This window comes from Stylophora pistillata, chromosome 11 (genome assembly GCF_964205215.1).
Source record: "Stylophora pistillata chromosome 11, jaStyPist1.2, whole genome shotgun sequence".
Taxonomy (NCBI): Eukaryota; Metazoa; Cnidaria; class Anthozoa; order Scleractinia; family Pocilloporidae; genus Stylophora; species Stylophora pistillata.
Genome location: NC_142529.1, coordinates 20,219,071 through 20,237,533, shown reverse-complemented (window position 1 = coordinate 20,237,533; position 18,463 = coordinate 20,219,071). Strand labels below are relative to the sequence as shown.

Here is an 18,463-nt window from a genome sequence, read left to right as displayed (position 1 = left end):
GAGGGCACCGCTGATTTTTCGATGACTGTCGGCTCACAATGAGCAATTTCAAGATGGCGGACTTCGAAGTCGCATTAACCACAGAATCATCTGGAGACAACTTTTGTATATCTTTATGGGACATTCACTCAGGTATGCAACTGAAAGCTTACAAAGGAGGAAGTTGCCAAGCGAGATGCGTTTCACTGCTTGGTAAAGATTATATTATGGCATCACAGTCAAATAAACCCATAATCCACACGTGGAACATGGCTAAGGTTAGCGACTATATTTGTTGCTGAATTTAAGGACAATGCTTTCGAGGTGTTTAATGAATTTCCTGGAGATTATGGTTGCATTGCTATCATAGGTAAAAATATTTATTTTCTTTTTCGTTGGATAGTGCACAACATTTTGACCACACTAAACCACCGTTGATTTGTTACTTAGAGCCAGATCAACCCACCCGATGTGGTTTCTGAGATAGTGTTTGACCTTTCTTTCCTGATCTCAGTTTATTGCACCTGAGATCCAAGTATGGGGATCATGAAGCACCCCCCCCCCCCCCTGCCCTCTCAAGTACTGTTATTTATTCCTTTTTTGCGTATTATTTAAGGAGTCAGTTCTCACCAAATTAATCTGCCCTGGTAAAGTGACGGCTATAACATGTTCTCCTGATGGTTTGTACTGTGTGGTGGCTTGTGGTGAGAAAATATATATTTGGCAGGTATGTATGAATTATTCAGTCTGGAAAAAATTAAAGAAAAAAGGAACTAAGTTGAGAACTTCTTCATCAGCAGTGTTCTCAAGGTACAAGTGTTAATGACAATTGGTTGAAAGCTGTACAAACGATTGTATTGTCAATGTATGGTTTAAAACATTTAAGCCAATTTGAGGAAAATTCTTCTGAAGTTAACAGGTTACTCTTTGGAAACACAAAATGTAATTTAAAAAAAGAATCTGTACTCAGGTCAAGAGGCTCACCCAGCTAGACCTCATCCAGGTTTGCACAGCATGAAGCAATTTGCAGTTTCTATTCTCCCCCTTTGGATGGGATGCCAGTCCATTGCAAGGTTACCCTGCTGTATTCCAGGGTTCAATATTAACTTTTCAACTTACTAACTTAAGAGCGACTTTCTGTAAATACCATGGATAGCTGTGCAAGATGGAAAAATCGAAATCTCCCAAACTCTGTCATATTAAAGCCCTTATGAAACTATTTTAGAATATACAAGATTCAGCTTCTTGTGATTGATATTTTCCGAAAAAATTATTTTTTGAATTTTCACCTCCGAGAAGCCCTTGAACCACTGAAAAATGTGTCTCGCATCCTCGCGTGGTGAATTGAAAGGGAATCAAATACCTTGACTATTGCAATATAAAATGATTTTATGACCCTTCCTATGTATAAAAACATTGTTGTAATTTAAAAAGATCCCAATCTGAATTAATTTTTAATATTTTTTTCAAAATCACCCTCTAAAACAGTTTCCCGTGACTATCAATTTTGCCATTTTTCAACGGCAAAAAACCCTTCCTGGTACATGGCTTTCGTTGTGCAAATGCTATTCCAGAGAAAGAGGGATCCTTTTTCTTTCAATTTATGAAATAAAATTTTGGGGCAACTCAAATGGCAAGTTTTGAGAACTGAAAACATCAATGGTACTTGTGTGAAATTTACAACTTTTGAACTTGTGGTTGCAATGACGAATGCAAGCAGTACATGAGTGAACTTGGACAGCAGTTTAAATACTTCAAGAATTCAATACTTTTCTGCCAGTTAAAAAACTAAACAAACGATTATGACTTCGTAGTGGCAATTATCTGAATTAAGGAAAAGCATTTTTATTATGGGAAATTGAGCTGTAAACCTCTTGAAAATACTTCCCGTACCTGTGCATTTGTTTACTTTGAAGCATGACTTGTACCACAGGTGGACCAGGCTCTGTCACAGGCTCTTTCACAGTGGATTATTATAGAGTTTGTATAGTGGTTTAATTGGACTTGCTTTTGAGCTCCATAAATATAAAGTTGTGTGAAATAAAAAAAGGAATAAAGTCTTACCTTCATGAAGAGAGGTCTGTGCTGTTCTTGTCATGATTTGAGGCCATTTTGCTGTGTTTCAGCTCAACGTCCTTGCACTAACACAGCAAAACGGCCTCAAATCGTGAGGAGAGAGTACTCTGTACGAAGGTAAGACTTTATTTTTTTGATTATTTCACACAACTTTATATTTACGAAGCTCAAAAGCAAGTCCAACTAAACCACTATACAAACTCTATAATAATCCATTGTGAAAGAGCCTGTGACAGAGCCAGAGCCTGGCCATCTGTGCTTGTACCAGTTATCTAGATATGAAAAGTATTCATTAAAATATTTGCATTTTGTCTGAAAGAATCGCAAAAGCAATTATGGAAGAATGGGACAAACATTCACTCACCTCATACATTTGGAAGCAAAAAACTTATAATTGGCTTGAAAATACGGCTTAATGAGAGAAATCAGGCCTTCGACTTTTATCAACTTTGTATATTCTTACTAAAGTATAGAACATTACGCTTGATGCCAAAATTGTACCTGCCAGAATCCCATGCCAACAAAATCCTTCAGATCCTAGGCTCTCTGTTTTTTAACTATAAATGTTTTTCATTTCATCATGGAAGCCTAAGGTTTTCTTCCCAGAAAATAAGGACCTAATGGGAGGGAGGTTTGGGAATTAGTGAAATGGAAGGATTCTAGTTTTTTTCTTTTATTCCCAACAGGAGATCGGCTACTGTCCCAAGATTGATTTGTTGTTGTTGTTGTTGTTTTTTCCAAAAGCTTACATAGCCTTTTTTAAGGATCATAGGATTTACTAGGGAATTTTTTTGTCTGCTTTGGACTCGAGCCCAAGCCCAAGCCCATGCTCGAACCTCCACACCCCCACCCCCTTACCTGGGTCTAATCAAAGAGGATGTCACGCAATCTAGTTTAGCTGAGGGATTTTGGTCTTTTTTCAACAATATATGTATATGAGGTAAGTAAATGTTTGTCCCATTCTTCTAATTGCTTTTACGATTCTTTCAGACAAAATGCGAACATTTTGGTGAACACTTTTCATATTTAGATAACTAGTACAAGCCATGCTTCAAAGTAAACAAATGCACAGGTACGGGAAGTGTTGTCAAGAGGTTTACAGCTCAATTTCACACAATAAAAATGCTTTTCCTTTCAGATTATTGCCACTACGAAGTCATAATCGCTTGTTTAGTTTTATAACTGGTAGAAAAGTACTGAATTCTCAAAGTATTTAAACTGCTGTCCAAGTTCACTCGTGTACTGCTTGTATTGGTCATTGCAACCGCAAGTTCAAAAGCTGTAAATTTCATGCAAGTACCGTTGATGTTTTCAGTTCTAAAAACTTGCCGTTTGAATTGCCCCAAAATTTTATTTCATAAATTGAAAGAAAAAGGATCGCTCTTTCTCTGGAATAGCATTTGCACAACAAAAGCCATGTACCAGGAAGGGTTTTTAGCCATTGAAAAATGGCAAAATTGATAGTCACGATGAAACTGTTTTAGAGGGTGATTTTGAAAACAAATTAAAAATTCAGATTGGGATCTTTTGAAATTACAACAGCGTTTTCATACATAGGAAGGGTCATAAAATCATTTTATATTGCAATTGTCATGGTATTTGATTCCGTTTCTATTCACCATGCGAGGATGCAAGGCACATTTTTGGGTGGTTCAAGGGCCTCTCGGAGGCGAAAATTCAAAAACATTATTTTTTTGGAAAATATCAGTCACAAGAAACTGAATCTTGTATATTCTAAAATAGTTTCATAAGGGCTTTAATATGACAGAGCTTGGGAGATTTCGATTTTTCCATCTTGCACACCTATCCGTGATATTTGTAGAAAGTCGCTCTTAAGTGGCTAGTGACAACTTAGATGTTACAACAATTTCAGTTTTTTTACTTGCCAAACTGGCTAGTGGAACTGAAAACCACTCAGTAAAACTGAATTTCTCCTAATCTGTGCCTTAGTTGGCTACCATTAGAGTCAAGCCCTGATTTCAATAGGCTTCCCAGAATGCTGAGCGAAGGTAATTTGGATGAGCAAGTGTCCAGTATTTTCTTTGGGAAAAAGTGGCCGCCATCTTTGATTTTAATGGCAGGGGAAGGCTGGGGAGAGAAAGAAATTTGTGCCAAGGGGGTGAGTGACAGTCAAAAATAAGGAGAGGGGCTGGGGAGGGGAAGTGAATGTTATGCTCTTCCCCCAGCCCCTACCCCCACTGTGCACTCTGAATCCAAATCAAACATGGCTTTCGGATAAATGACAACAAGCTAATAATGTTAACTTGCCCTAATAAGACACCTCCACTGCAGGCTATAGGCTTCCCTGATAATTCACCTGTACCCACAGTATTTACTCAGGGGTGGAGAGAGGCACTGTCAGCGTGAAGTGTTTTGCCATAGTGCATGATACAATGACCTAGCTAGGTCTCAAGCCCAGACCTTTCTTGGAGTCCAGCAAACTAACCATTAGGCTACTGTGTCTCTCACAAAATCATTGTGAAAGGGTTTTATTCACCTTTTCACTCTGAAGATCTCAATAACAATTCTCCTTACTGCCTGCTATACAATTCTTATGATTTTAGTTTGAAGAATTTGGTATTAGATCAACTAATTATCCCCTTATTGATACTTTTCTTTATTCTCATCACTTGTCCACTTGAAATTGTATTGATATAGTAAGGAGAAATTCTGTCTTGGTCACATATGGGAGTGAAAGGGTTAATTTTGTTTCTTTCAAAGGTTGCAAGTGGCAATTTACTTGCATTACTTTCAAGACACTTTCAGCGAATCTCGTGTCTGAAATTCATTGATGATGGATCTCACTTCTTGTCATGTGGTGATGACAATTTAGTGATGGTGTGGAAAATGGCAAAGTAAGCTCTAGAAAACTTTTTGTTCTCAAACAGAGAATTTCTATTAACTTCTTTTTATAGTACTGTACCTTAATCCTTTGTTCCCAAGAGCTCTTTAATAATCCTCTTTACTGTTTGCCATACATTGCTAATAATTTTAGTTTGGAGAATTGTATGTATGTATGTATGACTTGTATGTATGTATGTATTGTATGTATTGTATGTATGTATTGTATGTATTTACGAATAATTATTATTTATACAGGGTAGCCCAGTTTAGCAGATAGCTAGTTTAAATGGGGCCCTGTGAACACCCACCCATCCCACCCCAGGGGAGGACATCCACTGCACAGTAATCTTGTGCGTGGGAAATTAATGTCTCCTACCCCTAACCCTGCAGGAGACAGGGCCTACGGTTTATTCTTCCTTATCTGAGAAGACTAGAATATCTATCCATTTCTTGATATTATAGAAAGGTAACAAATTCTCCTCTGTTATTTTAAGACCATGAGTATTGGTCCAGCCAGGGCTCAAACCCTCGACCTCCTGCACAACACACTCCGGCGCTCTAACCAATTGAACTAACTGGAATTTGGTATTGGATCAATTAATAATCACCCAATTGATATTTTTCTTTATTCTTGTCACTTGTCTACTTGATATTGTATTGATAACCAAGGAAGAGAGTATGTCCTAGTCACTGTCAGGAGTGAAGAGGTTAAACTAACTTAATACATGATTTTTACATTGGTAAGCAGACAAGTTAAAACTATATTGCATAAAATATTAACTTCAATTTTCTTTCTTTACAAAGTTTACATTTTTTTCAGAGTTTATTTGTACCTGTGCTTGTCAATTCTGAGTGCTAGAGATTGTTTTATTTTTGACAATCTCATTATTCCTGTTACGTTACTGAAATTGATACCTTTTATCACAAATAGGTTGTTTTTGTTCTAACGTCAAAGAGAAATTAGGATTTTTACTGGAATTGGCAGTAATGCGGAAATTGTTCTGATTGGCCAATTTGCAGTTGTCGATAAGAGTGCGAACAATGCTGTTCGTGTGTCAAAGTTTCATGCAATGGTCATGCACTGAAACTTTGTTGCAGACACACTCAGCCTCGCCTTGCAAGTCTGCATCATTGGCCACTGTGATGACAAATATTGTTGTTGACAAGAGTACAGACCATGCTAAACCACTACTGATTTCTATTTTGCCACAATAGTGATGTCAAATAAAACAATTCTTTCAGTGCTTGACCAAGATTGTAACACATTGATGTAAAGCACCATTATCTGGACTCTTATCAACCAGGGCAAATTAACCAATAGTCCTTTTTACAGTTGTGGGCTGGGTGGCCAAGACTTTGAACAGGAGTGGGGCTTAGGGTGACCTTGTTATGATAGAGATGTTGCGGCTTTTCAAATGCAAATTACTTTGTTATCATGCTAACTAGATACAGGTCTCTATCACAACAGGGTCACCCTTAGCCTCACTCCTGTTCAAAGGCTTGGCCACCAAGCCCACAACTGTAAAAGGGACTATTGGATTGAGACAAGTATCACTAATTGTGATAAGAAAAAATGTTAATGTTTTTGTTAAATTCTTACGAAAATTTTTTTTTCAGGATTTTGTCTTGTTCATCAAACAGTATAGGAACATCTGATGCAACACAAACCCCAAGGTACACATGGTCTGACCATGCCCTTCCTGTCACTGATATTCATTGTGGATGTGGGGGCATGAGAGGTCATGTGATCACTGCATCCCTTGACCAAACTTGTAAGGTAAATGAAAGTAAGGGTGTAATTAGCTTGGTTGAATATGTGTTAGTGATCTAAGGGTATGAAACTAAAATTTAATTTTTAACTGAGGTTTAGAAATAAAGCCACAACACAGATATAAGTGGTGTGATATACCTTGGTAACTGAAGTTTGCCAAAAAAGAAGAAAGATTGGATAAGAGACTGGACCAGTTTCTGTAGTATGAAGTAACAAGGAGTGCTGAAGTTGTCCTTTTTTCATGGAGTGTTAGGGAATGCCATTCCCTCCCTCCTCCCCTCCCCCCTCCCCTAGCTTTTCAGTCAGTCCTCCTGACAGTTCTGGTTCCCAGATATCCTTCTGATTAAAGAGACACAGTGAGAGCTAACTCTTTTTCTTAAATATACAGCACTTTAAGCTGGGCCAGCACTTAACCTTTCAAGTCACATTTTAAACCTTCCTACCGAATCCCTCCTGAATCACATATCAGGGTCATGGCAATAAAGGAAGTGATAGAAAACTGAAAATAATCTCTTGATTGTGAAAAAAATTCTCCATGTCAATACCATAGCAAATGTTTATAGAACAGTATGGAGAATATGCATATTGACATTAGGGTGTAAAGCCTTAAACCCCAACCTCCTGATCAAGAGTCCATCTTCCCTGGGACAAGAAGTCTACCACACTTGTTAAAGTTTTTACACGATTAAAACAAACTTCTGCTTCTTTTTATTCTGCTCACATCCAGATAAACGGTTACAACAACAGAGAGAGAAAACAAAATACACTAGTATATATATGCTAATTCCTAAAAAAAGAAAGTTTGAATAACAAAAGGAAAGCAACACCTGGACCAATCATAGGTCAAATTAACTATTCCTGTGAAATATTTCAAATTTAAAATAACAACGGCAAAACATAATATGCATAATAACAACACTTGTTACATTCCTTTTTTATTTTCCTAGTTGTACAACCTGAGTTCTGGTGAACTTTTATGTTCGTTTGTATTTGATGTTGGAGTCACAGCTGTGACAATGGATGCCGCAGAACAGAACTGCTTTGCAGGAGGAACAGATGGCTACATCTACCAAGTAGAACTTTTTAGAAGGGTAAGCATCAAATGATTTTTGCTTCCCTCTTTCATGAAATAGAAATAACAATTCAGGCAGTTACTTTACCTTTCAATCCATTTGTTTTGTAAAACATATTTTTGGTCTTGTCTTGAGTCATTAGTTGCTTGTCCAGCAAGAACTTGTCCTGGTTTCCATGCATGAAGAGAAGCGACTAGGATTATTACTACTCCCCCCAGGGTGGGTTGTTAGTCCATCAGGCTTCCCCCCCCCAGAATTTCATCAGTCTTCCCTAACAATTTGCTGGTACCCATTGTCTCCTTGGTAGAGAGTGGCACTAGGAGGGTAAAGTGTCTTGCCCAAGAACACATTTTATTCATACTGAGATTTAAGCAGTGAAGCACTATCGTTCGTGTCTCTGATTGGATGAACAGTGTATTTTCTCAGCTCCGACAAAGGGCTAACGCTCGAAACGTCAGCTTTTATAATCGTTACGGTGGCCAATTTACCATTTCAACTTTGTTGATATATTCAAATTATTTTCTCAGTTGTTCACATACAATCTTTAAAATGTGTTGTAAAGCAAGAAAAAAATCTCAGTATGTATGAAATAAAAACATCATACCATGGAAAGTGTGCCCAGTATATCAAAAAATTCACTCATTTGCTGTGTCAAAAATCACTTGTGCGCACTTTCCATGGAATTATTATCTCTGTCCGGGTATTGAACCTGGACTTCACAAGCATGTCCTTACAGCATGTCCTTTGGTCACAGCATGTCCTTACCGCCTAATATTTTTCTTTCTTGAAATAAGGGGATGAAGAATGACATGCACTTGGAGAAAGAAGAAGCCCTCATCTTCAGTGGTCATAGGTAATATTCTCAATAGTATGATGGTCCAATAATTTTTTTGTCTACAAGGTACTTGGAACTTAAATGTATGATTCTTTTTTTACAGCATTATTGTGTATGACTCGTATAATACTAATACTGTAATACAATAAACAATATCAATCGAAAATTGTGTGAGCAAAGCAGAAAAAAATTCATGGACCCAATAGGGCTGGTGCGAGCAGGACACAAGGACCCCTGCCAGGCACTGCCCAAATTTGAACTTAAGCTTCTCGATGTCAACCACAATACGCTCAAAATCAAGACTGAGCAAAGAAATTAACCTTGAAGGTAGAATGCAAAAAAAAATTCCGGCCCCAACAGGATTTCAATCCATGCCTGCCAGATACTAATTAGGTGCTGCTACCAACTGAGCTGTGAAGCCACACATTGGGAGTGAGACAAATTATAGAGGGCTCATCTTTCCCATAAAGGAATCTGTTTTGTTCTGTTTAATGGTAACCAGAAATAACAATTCTAGCGACTTTTATTAAGAAATATTATTTTTCTTGTTTTGTCACTAGCATGTGACAAAGAAAAATGATACGAATTTCCATACGGAAAGGAAAGGAACCTCAAGTCTTTCTCACTCTTTCTCTTTTTCCCTACCACTGAGCCATATACACTCTGCAGTGAGCCAGGCGTTTACTAGACTAGGAGTTAGGATAAAGAATGTTGAAAACTTTCTGTGAGTAAAAATATTATTTATCTCTCTATAGTAAACGAGTCAACAGTTTAGCAGTTTCCATGGATGGCACACTTTTATTGTCCGGCTCTGAAGATCAGACTGCTCGTGTTTGGCATGTTCGTAGTAGACAGTGTCTCAGAGTTGTCAGCCACAAAGGTAGGGTCAACTCTTTCACTCTCAGAACTGATTCACATGCAACTGTAATTTCCATGCATTATCCAGCAAACAGGTAATGAGAATACTCAAACTTATCAGGTAGAAGTTGTTGTTTTGATCGAACACTAAATTCTCCTCGCTAATTTGCAAAGAAAATGTGTATCAGCTAGAAGGGAGAATATAAAAATGAGATCTTGGGAATTAGAATGTTAAACAATTTCACGTTGTTATACTTAATTCTTTGTGTATAGGTGCAGTCACCAACTCGCAGATAATTCCAAAACCTCTGTACCTCGAGAACCCGCCCCCAAAGTCATCCCTTGCTCCAATCCAGCCTCTAAAACGGCACGTGCATATACCGAATCAATCACGTGAAAAACACGTGGCTAGTCTCGCAGGAACAAGTGACGGAGAATCCAATTCTGACGCTATTTTTATGGCGCTGAGGGGAAAAATAAGCGAGGTATGGACTTGAGACCTGAATTGTAAATTATATCCAGTGATTTAGATGCATTTCGTTACGCCAGCTGTCAGAATTTGAGCTTAACCTCTTTTTTTTCATTTTCAAACAGGAAAATAGTTCACAGCAAAGGAAAAGATTTGGGGAAAATTCGGCGCTACCTCTGCTTACCGAGGTACGACATTTCATACTTCACCCTCCCTTCCCTTCCCATCCCATTCATAATAAATTTTTCCACACAATCTCTGTTCTCTCTGCTGGGAGAGGAGGGGGGAGGGTCCTGAAAATTTGACTTCTTTTTAAACCCAGTCAAGGAGTATGGTGAAACGGTTGCGATAAGTATGTCAAATAAACTTATGCAACCGACTAAATCTCGCATTACTTGTAGAAAAAGTTTCAGCTGAGTCTCGAAAGTAATTCAGGATTGCCTTGGTTTTACTTTACTTTGCGAGAGAATTCAACCCCTTCTCTCACATCAATTGGATGCAAAACGCAACTGAGCCAATCACGAAACGGCCTCTTCTATTCTCAGGCAACCCAAGAAGTTTAACGGATTTTACGTTGAAACCTCGTTGATTACTTGGAAAAGCAAATGGAAACTATTGCGCTTTTCGATTGAATGTCGTGAACCAATAACAGAGTAATCACAAAGGCCAATCATAAGGAAGAAATTAATACCATATGAGAATTCAAATATAAATGAGAAAACTGCTGCTGGCTCGGGAAAACGCCGGTGATAGGTTTTAGTTTTGCATCTGATTGGTTGACAGAGTTGCGCGAGTGTTCTGGACGCGGGAAAAGGCAGGTGACGTCGATGTGACAAGTTTAAGTTTTGCATCTAATTGGTTGACAAAGTGACGCGAGTATAAATTTCAGCAAAACCGATGCAGTCCCAGATTACATTCGACCCTTCATCAGAAATTTCTCGAGTAAGTCAAAAGTTGACTTTAATCCTAGTTTCTCTACTCCCGCAGGTTGCAAAGTTTGAAGGGCAGGGATCTGCGACATCAAGAAAAAGACAGCTTTCACGACGGGAACTCGAAGAAGAATTAGAAAACGTGAAACGAGTTAACAGACATTTTTACAATTTTGCCGTGAAGGAATTGATGGATGAAGTGTACCAAGCAACCGAAAAACGGACAACGTAAGAAAACGAACGTTTGTTGAGATTTCCTCGCTAGAATTTGTGCTTCTGGTTTCTCAAGGAGAATCATACTATCAAGATTGGATCAGCGACTTCTCAATCCTTGTTTCCAGAATTTGAAACTGTCAGAATGAGAACGACTTTCGACCACATAAAAGGTTTATCTTCCTAGTAACATGATGAAAAACATCACCTCGCGACGATGGCATGGCGTTCGTCCGGAAAAAAAAAAACAAGGAAACCGCCTAAAGCGCGGGAAGACGCGCACGACCAAGTCGTGCGGTGTTAGTTCTGCACCTGATTGGTTGTTGGAATGGTGAGAGTTTTCTCGACCAATCAGAGAGCTGAGTAAAGCCATTGAAAATTGCTCTAACGGACTTGCTATCTCGAGTCAAAGAATAGGATTAATAAATATTTAGTTACTTCATGATTAGCCGCGAGGACTTAAGAAATTATTTTCATTTCTTCTTTTGAATGGTCTTTGTTTTTTAGAAACTCGATTAGATTTATTCGAATTACGTAGAGTTGTCAAACACTTGGGTTACTTTTTACTTAATTGAAGTAAGATGAACATTTTCGTGAATTACTGAGAGTAAAGAGCGCACTATAATTTGTCTGATTTAACAAAAAAAAAAAAAAAACAATAAAAAAGGCGGGGATGATTCCTCAGACGGGCAGGCGTACAAGTTTATCGTCTGTTACATGTAAATTTCTGGTTTTTAAAAACTGAAATTCAAATCTGTAGAAACGTATACCTTTATGCCCTGGAAGGTCCACGGACAAGTTTCATTTTGAGTATTTTTAGCACGTGCACATAGGCACAAGAGCATCCTTTGACGTGCACCTGAACTTGCGCGCGCAGAGGTAAATTGCTCCTTTATTTGGGGCCGTAGTCGTTTTTGTGTTTTTGAAGTAGATTCCTATTTGTCGATTTGAAATATATTGCTCTTCCAGTCGGATAATGTCAATTATGGTGAATACCTAGAATCAACTGCATTATTTTGGCGAGGAATTGAAATGCTAGTATAAATGTGTATTCTAATTATAACCCTAATGGCGCCCAAACATGAGGAAACTCTCGGCTTATTCTCGTTGAATGGTGTACATTAAAAACGCTTATTGCTGACTAAACCTGCGCGGTTATAAGACTTAAATTAAAAAGAGTGAGACCTGTTGCAAAACCAAACAATGGCGGAATTAAAGAAGCTAAGTTTTACTCCAAAATAGTGACGTCAAAAAGGCATTTTAATGACGTCGTCTGTTTGTTTAACGTTTTTATTTACGATGCAGTGATTTAAAGTTTCCCTTGCTTAATATGGGAGTTACTTGTTCTAGTTTTAAAAGGACATATTCGCGTTATCGAGATGGAATTCTTTCTCGAATGCGGCCCTGCTTGACTTTATCTACGCGTTATCGAGATGGAATTCTTTCCCGAATTTGGCCCTGTTTGACTTTATCCGCTACGCGTTATCGAGATGGAATTCTTTCCCGAATGCGGCCCTGTTTGACTATAGTCAGGAAAAGAGAAAGAAGGAAGAAAGTCGACAGGATTCAAGAGGACAGCAAATCTTGTGAAAAGAAAGAAAGTGACTTCACAAGCAGAGAGGACAAGTGCACAGATGCAAAGCCGTCCGCATGCGCCGAAACCGAAGTACCAAGCGTCCCTTTGATCAAAGAAGTCAAAGTTTTGCCTCCCATTCGCACCAGAACCAGTATAACAGCAGCCGAATACAAGCCCAACCGAGTGTGGGGAGGAAGTGTAGGCTCTTTTTATGACACAATTCGAAGAGAGTCTATCGTTGACAAGGACCTGATAACAGGCGGCAGAAGACAGAGTAGGAGAAGCAGCTCGCTGAGGCCGCATAAACTTGAAAACGAAAGTGGTGGTGGGAAGCATATTGAGTTGGAGGTGCGATTCAAGGCATTGACTGAAACGGAGGAACCGAGTGGCCCAACAGAGAAAGCAGTTATGAAGAAACAAAGACATAGCATTAGAAATAACTCAAAACTTGTAAGTATCAATGATAAAGACAACGTTCCCCTTGTAAAGTGAGTTTAGAGTGCATTTCGATCGAGTGTCGTGAGACCCAAATCAAAGAAGTAACAACATCCAATCATAACAAAGGAAGGTATCACCAGTAGCCAATGAGATATCAAAGTAAAAACACTTATGAATCTGATTGGTTGAAAAAGAGGGGCGACTTTACTGGACCAATCACAGAGCGAAAAAAGAAATTTAAGATTGTACTCGGCCAGGGAGCTCTCAACATGGATTAAGGCACCAAATTTTTCATCTTTAACATTTGGATGTTGAAATTTTCCTAAGTTCTCGTTAACGCATTTTGTCAGCTAACTAAACCTCCTATACTCTTCAACTACATTCCTAAGCTACTTAAAATTTCACTTTTAATTTTTTTTTTTTCACTTTTAATTTTTGCAGTATAGCTTTAAAAGTAATGCTAAGCAGTTGGCAAAACACATTTTTTCAACTCCTTATAAATTGTAATTTTATAAGTGTTGTGGGTTCGTTTGTATATTTTATATTCATGTAGATATTTTGTTGAATCTAGATTGTTTATACAGGCCCCCATTTAAAGAAGCTTTAAGTGGAACTGGGCCAGCCCGTCTAATTAATACCACTAAAAAGATAACTTAATGAGGGTGTCCATGGTAGTAGGCTAACCGATTGTTAAGGTGATTCCTCAGTACTGCATTGCGCATCCTGTACTGCGCATAAAATTCCCATAATCAGGCGAATAAGCGCGCGAGCATTCCGAAAGCAAGGTATTCCTTTTCAATCAATGGACGGGGTAAAAAGGTACAATGGTCTTTAACTCTTGAACGAACAGGGTGACCTTTGTTTTCCATTGCTTAGTTTTGGTGTGCAAATTATCTTTTTAAATTGACGCAAATCATGGTCTTGAAAGCAACAACTCGAGGAACGTTCTGAGCCGATGTCGTTTAAAATTGCGTCATTTTTTTATAAATTACATATCAAATTAATCCATACGTTCGAGACTTTCTACCTATCAAATTTCCTTCAAGCGTTACTTTAAAAACTCCTGCTACCAGCTACAGCAAAATGTACCGCGAGCCGATGAAATGACGCGCGTGAGGGGAAGTGGGAAGTGGGAAGTGGGAAGTGCGAAGAACTTAATGCTTCCCAAGGTGAGAACTGAGACTGCAATGAAGTCTTTATTTTAATGGATCGAAACTTTTTAATGATATTCCTAATGAACTGAAGGATCTTAACTCAGTCATGATTTTTAAAACTCGTATTTTAGAATTCTATAGATCACAAGCTTTTTAATTACTTTTAAAGTTGGTGACTATATTTAGAGTTTTTTGTTTATTGTTGCATCCGTGACAAGCAAAGAAATCACTCAAATTAACGGCGAAGCAGTCCCTGAAAACACAAAGAAAGCGACTAAATTTGGTTTGGCCGTGTTTAAAGGTAATGCTTTAAGTTTTTAACCCAGAGTTTATCGATTAAAATCGATGAGAAAGGTTTTGTTTACAAATGCAAATTAATCTTGCGTAACCCCACTTGTTCACTTCCACGCGTGAAAATGTTGGACTTGTTGCTGGAATGTATGAATTAAAATCAATTTTTGGTGGTGTATATTATCTCACTGTTTTAGTATATACACCACTTTCATAAGTGGCTGCCGGATTGATATTCTTTTGTTTAAATTCAAATTAGCCTCACTGGCCTCTCTTGAGATAATACATTCTTTTGAATTTTGAACTGGAGAACAAGGCCAGAAAGGCTAATTTAAATTTAAACAAAAGAATATCAATCCGGCAGCCATTTATGAAAGTGGTCAATACTAAAACAACTATTCACCTCAGTGTCGGTGGTTAGTGGTGGATATTTACCTCGCCACTTCGCGGCTCGGTAAATATCCACCCCTTACCACCTCCACTTCGGTGAATAGTTGTCAATTATTATTAGCGCAAGTACAGGTATAAATGGGGCGAGATTGGCCCATGATATCTCATACACAAGCACGGTGAACTGTCTTATTAATTTTATTTTTCGAAACAGACATTGATAGAGAACATTTAAGAAAAGATTTAAAAAAAATTGTTCCATTAACTTTTTTTTCGGAGGAATTACCCTAAGAACCCCTGAAAAAAATTATATTTGATTCGTTGCCACGGTGATTCTGCCGCTTACGTATCTCGGGCGGGCCTTTAATCGAGAGACTCTTAAAAAACTTCGTGGCTCGGTTATGTCGGCTGTATTGTGAGAAATTGAGGGAATTAAATTGTGAAATCTATGACCCTGTGAGCGAAAAATTGGCTGTTCTGACGTTTGAGGACACCGGTGGTCTCACATGCCAGGTCACTGATTTAGTTGTTTACCCGTAGTGACACCTGAAAACAGCTCAAAAGTTTGACTCGTCGATCTATGAATACCTTTTTTCTTTTCAGGTTCCAATTTCTTCATCGGACTGAAGCAAATGCAGTCAAACGACCCAAAGTCTGCTGTAGTTTATGTTGTAATTTAGTCGCTTCTTTGATTTGCTTGGATGGAGTTTGGTGGAACCAAACGAACCGCAGTTGATATTTAACAAATACGTGCCATCTAAACACGATTTCAAATCTCAAGCATAAATTAATCACCATATGTAATAAAACGCATCATTGCGATTCTTGTAATAAATTGTTGTCACCAGTCCCTCGCTAGTTTATCATTAAGAACGCGTTGGTGTTGTATTGCAGCTATGCTTATGACAACCAGTACTTTTTTTTTTTACTCGTCACAAATTGACCAAAATGGTTGAAGTCGTCAAGGGTTAACTTATACAGAAAGAGATTTGAAGGAAACGAAAATTTATTTGAGTTAGGGGGAGGTACGAATTATCGTAGTTTCGAGTCATGGAGGGTAGAATTGCGGTATACAACTAATTGGATTGACGGTGTCACGGGGAAAAAAAAAAGTAAAATAAAAAGGAAATAGCCAAATAGGAATTAAAAAGCATATGAAACTACACTCTGGTTTTATGCATAAATATGCACGCCCGACCCCGGAAACATTTTCGCAAAATATTAATTTCAACAAAAAGTATGTCAAACTTCTTCAGGGAATCTGATGTTTTTTCAAGCGATGCCAAAAAAATAAAAATATATGAAAATTTGTTCGAGCCGTAGGCTTATGCTTTATGCTAGTAAACTCGAGTTTGGCTTTTTACCTTTTCCTTATCGGCGCTGCACTCTACGAGTTTTTTCTTCCATGTTTTCTCTACGAAAAGTGCACGCGAGAGGTCTGGCTACCAGACTTGTTCAATTGTCCTCCGTAACAGTGGAAGCTTGTTCATTGGGTGGGTCTTCTCTAAAGTTTGTGATAGGAAGTCTATCACGGGACAGAAACGCCAAAAAGATGATGGAGATGAACATGTTGAAGCTCATAATCGCGAGAAAGAGATTTCTTTCTATCTGATCAGCCAGAAGCAAGACAAACGAAACTGGAGTACTTAAGAAAACTCGATAACAAACTGACGCTGCAGCGAAGGGACGATTCAGATTATTGGCGCAAAGCACGTGGTACAGTCCGTGTATGGAAATCAGATAAAGGAACGCTGCTAGATAGCCATTAGCGAATCCATCAAAATCATCAAAAACAAACATTTTATGAGCAAAATCGGGTCTTACCGCTATCACGTACCCGAAGATTGTTTGAATGAGGCCCACAAAAAACATGGCTCTGATGGTTCCTCCCGTTTTCACCCCGTGGTATTCTTGAAATGGAGCCAGGAGCTCTTTAAAGAAGACTTTTAGTGAGGAACCTCCCCTATCCCGGCACCATATAAACAGGGTGCTCAGAGAAAGCAACGCATCCAAGCCCATGAAAACCAATGCAAACGTGAAAGGGACCATATTTCTGAGGATGAACATGAGCCCCGTAGCTGGCACCCAAACAAGGCGGCTTACGACAGAAGCCAAAATGGTTCCATAGCGATGTACTCTTACAGTGGAACGTGCCAGGATTATGAACAGAAATCCAATTTCTACAACCCCAAGGCCGATTAGGCGAACGTAGCCTTCAGAGCGGCCGGTGTATTCTATTTGCAATATGATGCCATAAAGCTCGGGTACAGCCAGAAAGGTGAGGCCGCCTAAGCAATAGACTACGAAAGATGACCACTGAACAAACTTCTCCGTCGTACTCATTGGCTCGTGACGAGGAATGGAAAGCATAAACTTCAACCAGTCGCGTAACATCCTCAGGAAATTTTGCGACAGACACCTGCCCATGAATTATGATTGTGATCAGAATGTATACATAACAATTAGAAGCCCCTCTTTCTCATGCAATTTCTTATAACCCTTAAATGGAAAATAAATGAGATATGTGGTTTACTTCATCCCCTCCAAGAAAAGTGCACAATAAACGATTAAAAGTCGTTGTAACTGACTAAAAGTTGCAAAGTACCCTTTTTGAATTTAAATGAAAATTAATTCGATGGATTTCAAATGTCTCAAGAAAAGCAACAAAATAATGGAAAGAAATCAAAGCCATAATTTATGACAAGCAATCGATGCATTTAGTTATAGACCCTTGGCCCGTAAATCTTACATTTCGAAAAAGTTGTATGTTTTCGTTACGTTACAGAACCAAAAAACGGAGAGAAAAAGAGAAAATAAATGACAGAGAAAGGAACAAAAATAACAATCCTGATATTAACCCTAACAGATTTTGTAGGACTGCTCCTTAGATGATTAATTTCTTTTCATCTCCCATCTTTCATATTCCATTGGAAAATAAATTCACTGAACTCTTGAGTTAATCTTGGAGACGTAATCAAGCTGCGCTTTTCTTCTGCTTAAATTATTTTCCTGATTCTTTGATTTCTTCAATATATCGACAAGAATATCAGAAGACTTTTCTTTACTCACCTCAAAGACGGCGCGCTCTCGGCAAACTAATAGCCACCGTTTGATTAATGTACTCATCTATATGTTAATATACTTCCTTGACAAGATGGTGATCAATTCAACATTTGTAAAAGTGCTTGAGATTTCTTGCTCTAATTATAAAGAGGACTTCCATACGTAAAAATAGAGGCCAGGTATGGAAGTTCTCTGGAGGTCAGCGCAGATGTAAGTCAGAATCATGATATGAAAAAATAAACTATGTTTATGAAAAGCTATGTTGTTATCTTTCTGGACTCCAATTAGACCAATTAAACGTTCGCGTGATTGTTCAGACTTTTTTCATTAGCAACTTTGGACAGCTGTTTCGGCATTGTTTTTGATGCGTGTGGCGTAAGTTACGATACCTGAAATTTCAAAATTTTTCCGAGTCCAATTACGGCGAAACGAAAAACAATGTAATATTGGTGAGCATACGGGAGATACGAAGAGATATGCACTCGTGCGAGCTCGTGCGATTGC

At 38.4% G+C, this 18,463-nt stretch overlaps 3 protein-coding genes across 3 annotated transcripts; 2 read left to right on the top strand and 1 right to left on the bottom strand.

Annotated features, from left to right (window-relative positions):
* The first annotated feature begins 27 nt into the window (after nucleotides 1-27).
* Nucleotides 28-12,193, top strand: LOC111325677 (WD repeat-containing protein 18). The gene is made up of 10 exons (XM_022929538.2): nucleotides 28-257; nucleotides 596-706; nucleotides 4,777-4,910; nucleotides 6,517-6,676; nucleotides 7,618-7,761; nucleotides 8,538-8,596; nucleotides 9,334-9,458; nucleotides 9,710-9,921; nucleotides 10,031-10,093; nucleotides 10,893-12,193. Exons 1-10 carry the CDS (start codon nucleotides 39-41, stop codon nucleotides 11,064-11,066), a joined length of 1,401 nt encoding a protein of 466 aa, XP_022785273.2. The 5' UTR covers nucleotides 28-38; the 3' UTR covers nucleotides 11,067-12,193.
* Nucleotides 12,194-12,377: 184 nt separating this feature from the next.
* LOC148720517 (uncharacterized) lies at nucleotides 12,378-15,743 on the top strand. The gene is made up of 2 exons (XM_088738310.1): nucleotides 12,378-13,073; nucleotides 15,500-15,743. The coding sequence occupies exons 1-2, from the start codon at nucleotides 12,378-12,380 to the stop codon at nucleotides 15,521-15,523; spliced, it is 720 nt and encodes a 239-aa protein (XP_088594436.1). The 3' UTR covers nucleotides 15,524-15,743.
* Nucleotides 15,744-15,750: 7 nt separating this feature from the next.
* LOC148720516 (uncharacterized) lies at nucleotides 15,751-18,129 on the bottom strand. Its single transcript, XM_088738308.1, has 2 exons — nucleotides 17,966-18,129; nucleotides 15,751-17,315 (listed from the first exon to the last, which is right to left on the bottom strand). Exon 2 carries the CDS (start codon nucleotides 17,288-17,290, stop codon nucleotides 16,352-16,354), a length of 939 nt encoding a protein of 312 aa, XP_088594434.1. The 5' UTR covers nucleotides 17,291-17,315; nucleotides 17,966-18,129; the 3' UTR covers nucleotides 15,751-16,351.
* Nucleotides 18,130-18,463: the final 334 nt, after the last annotated feature.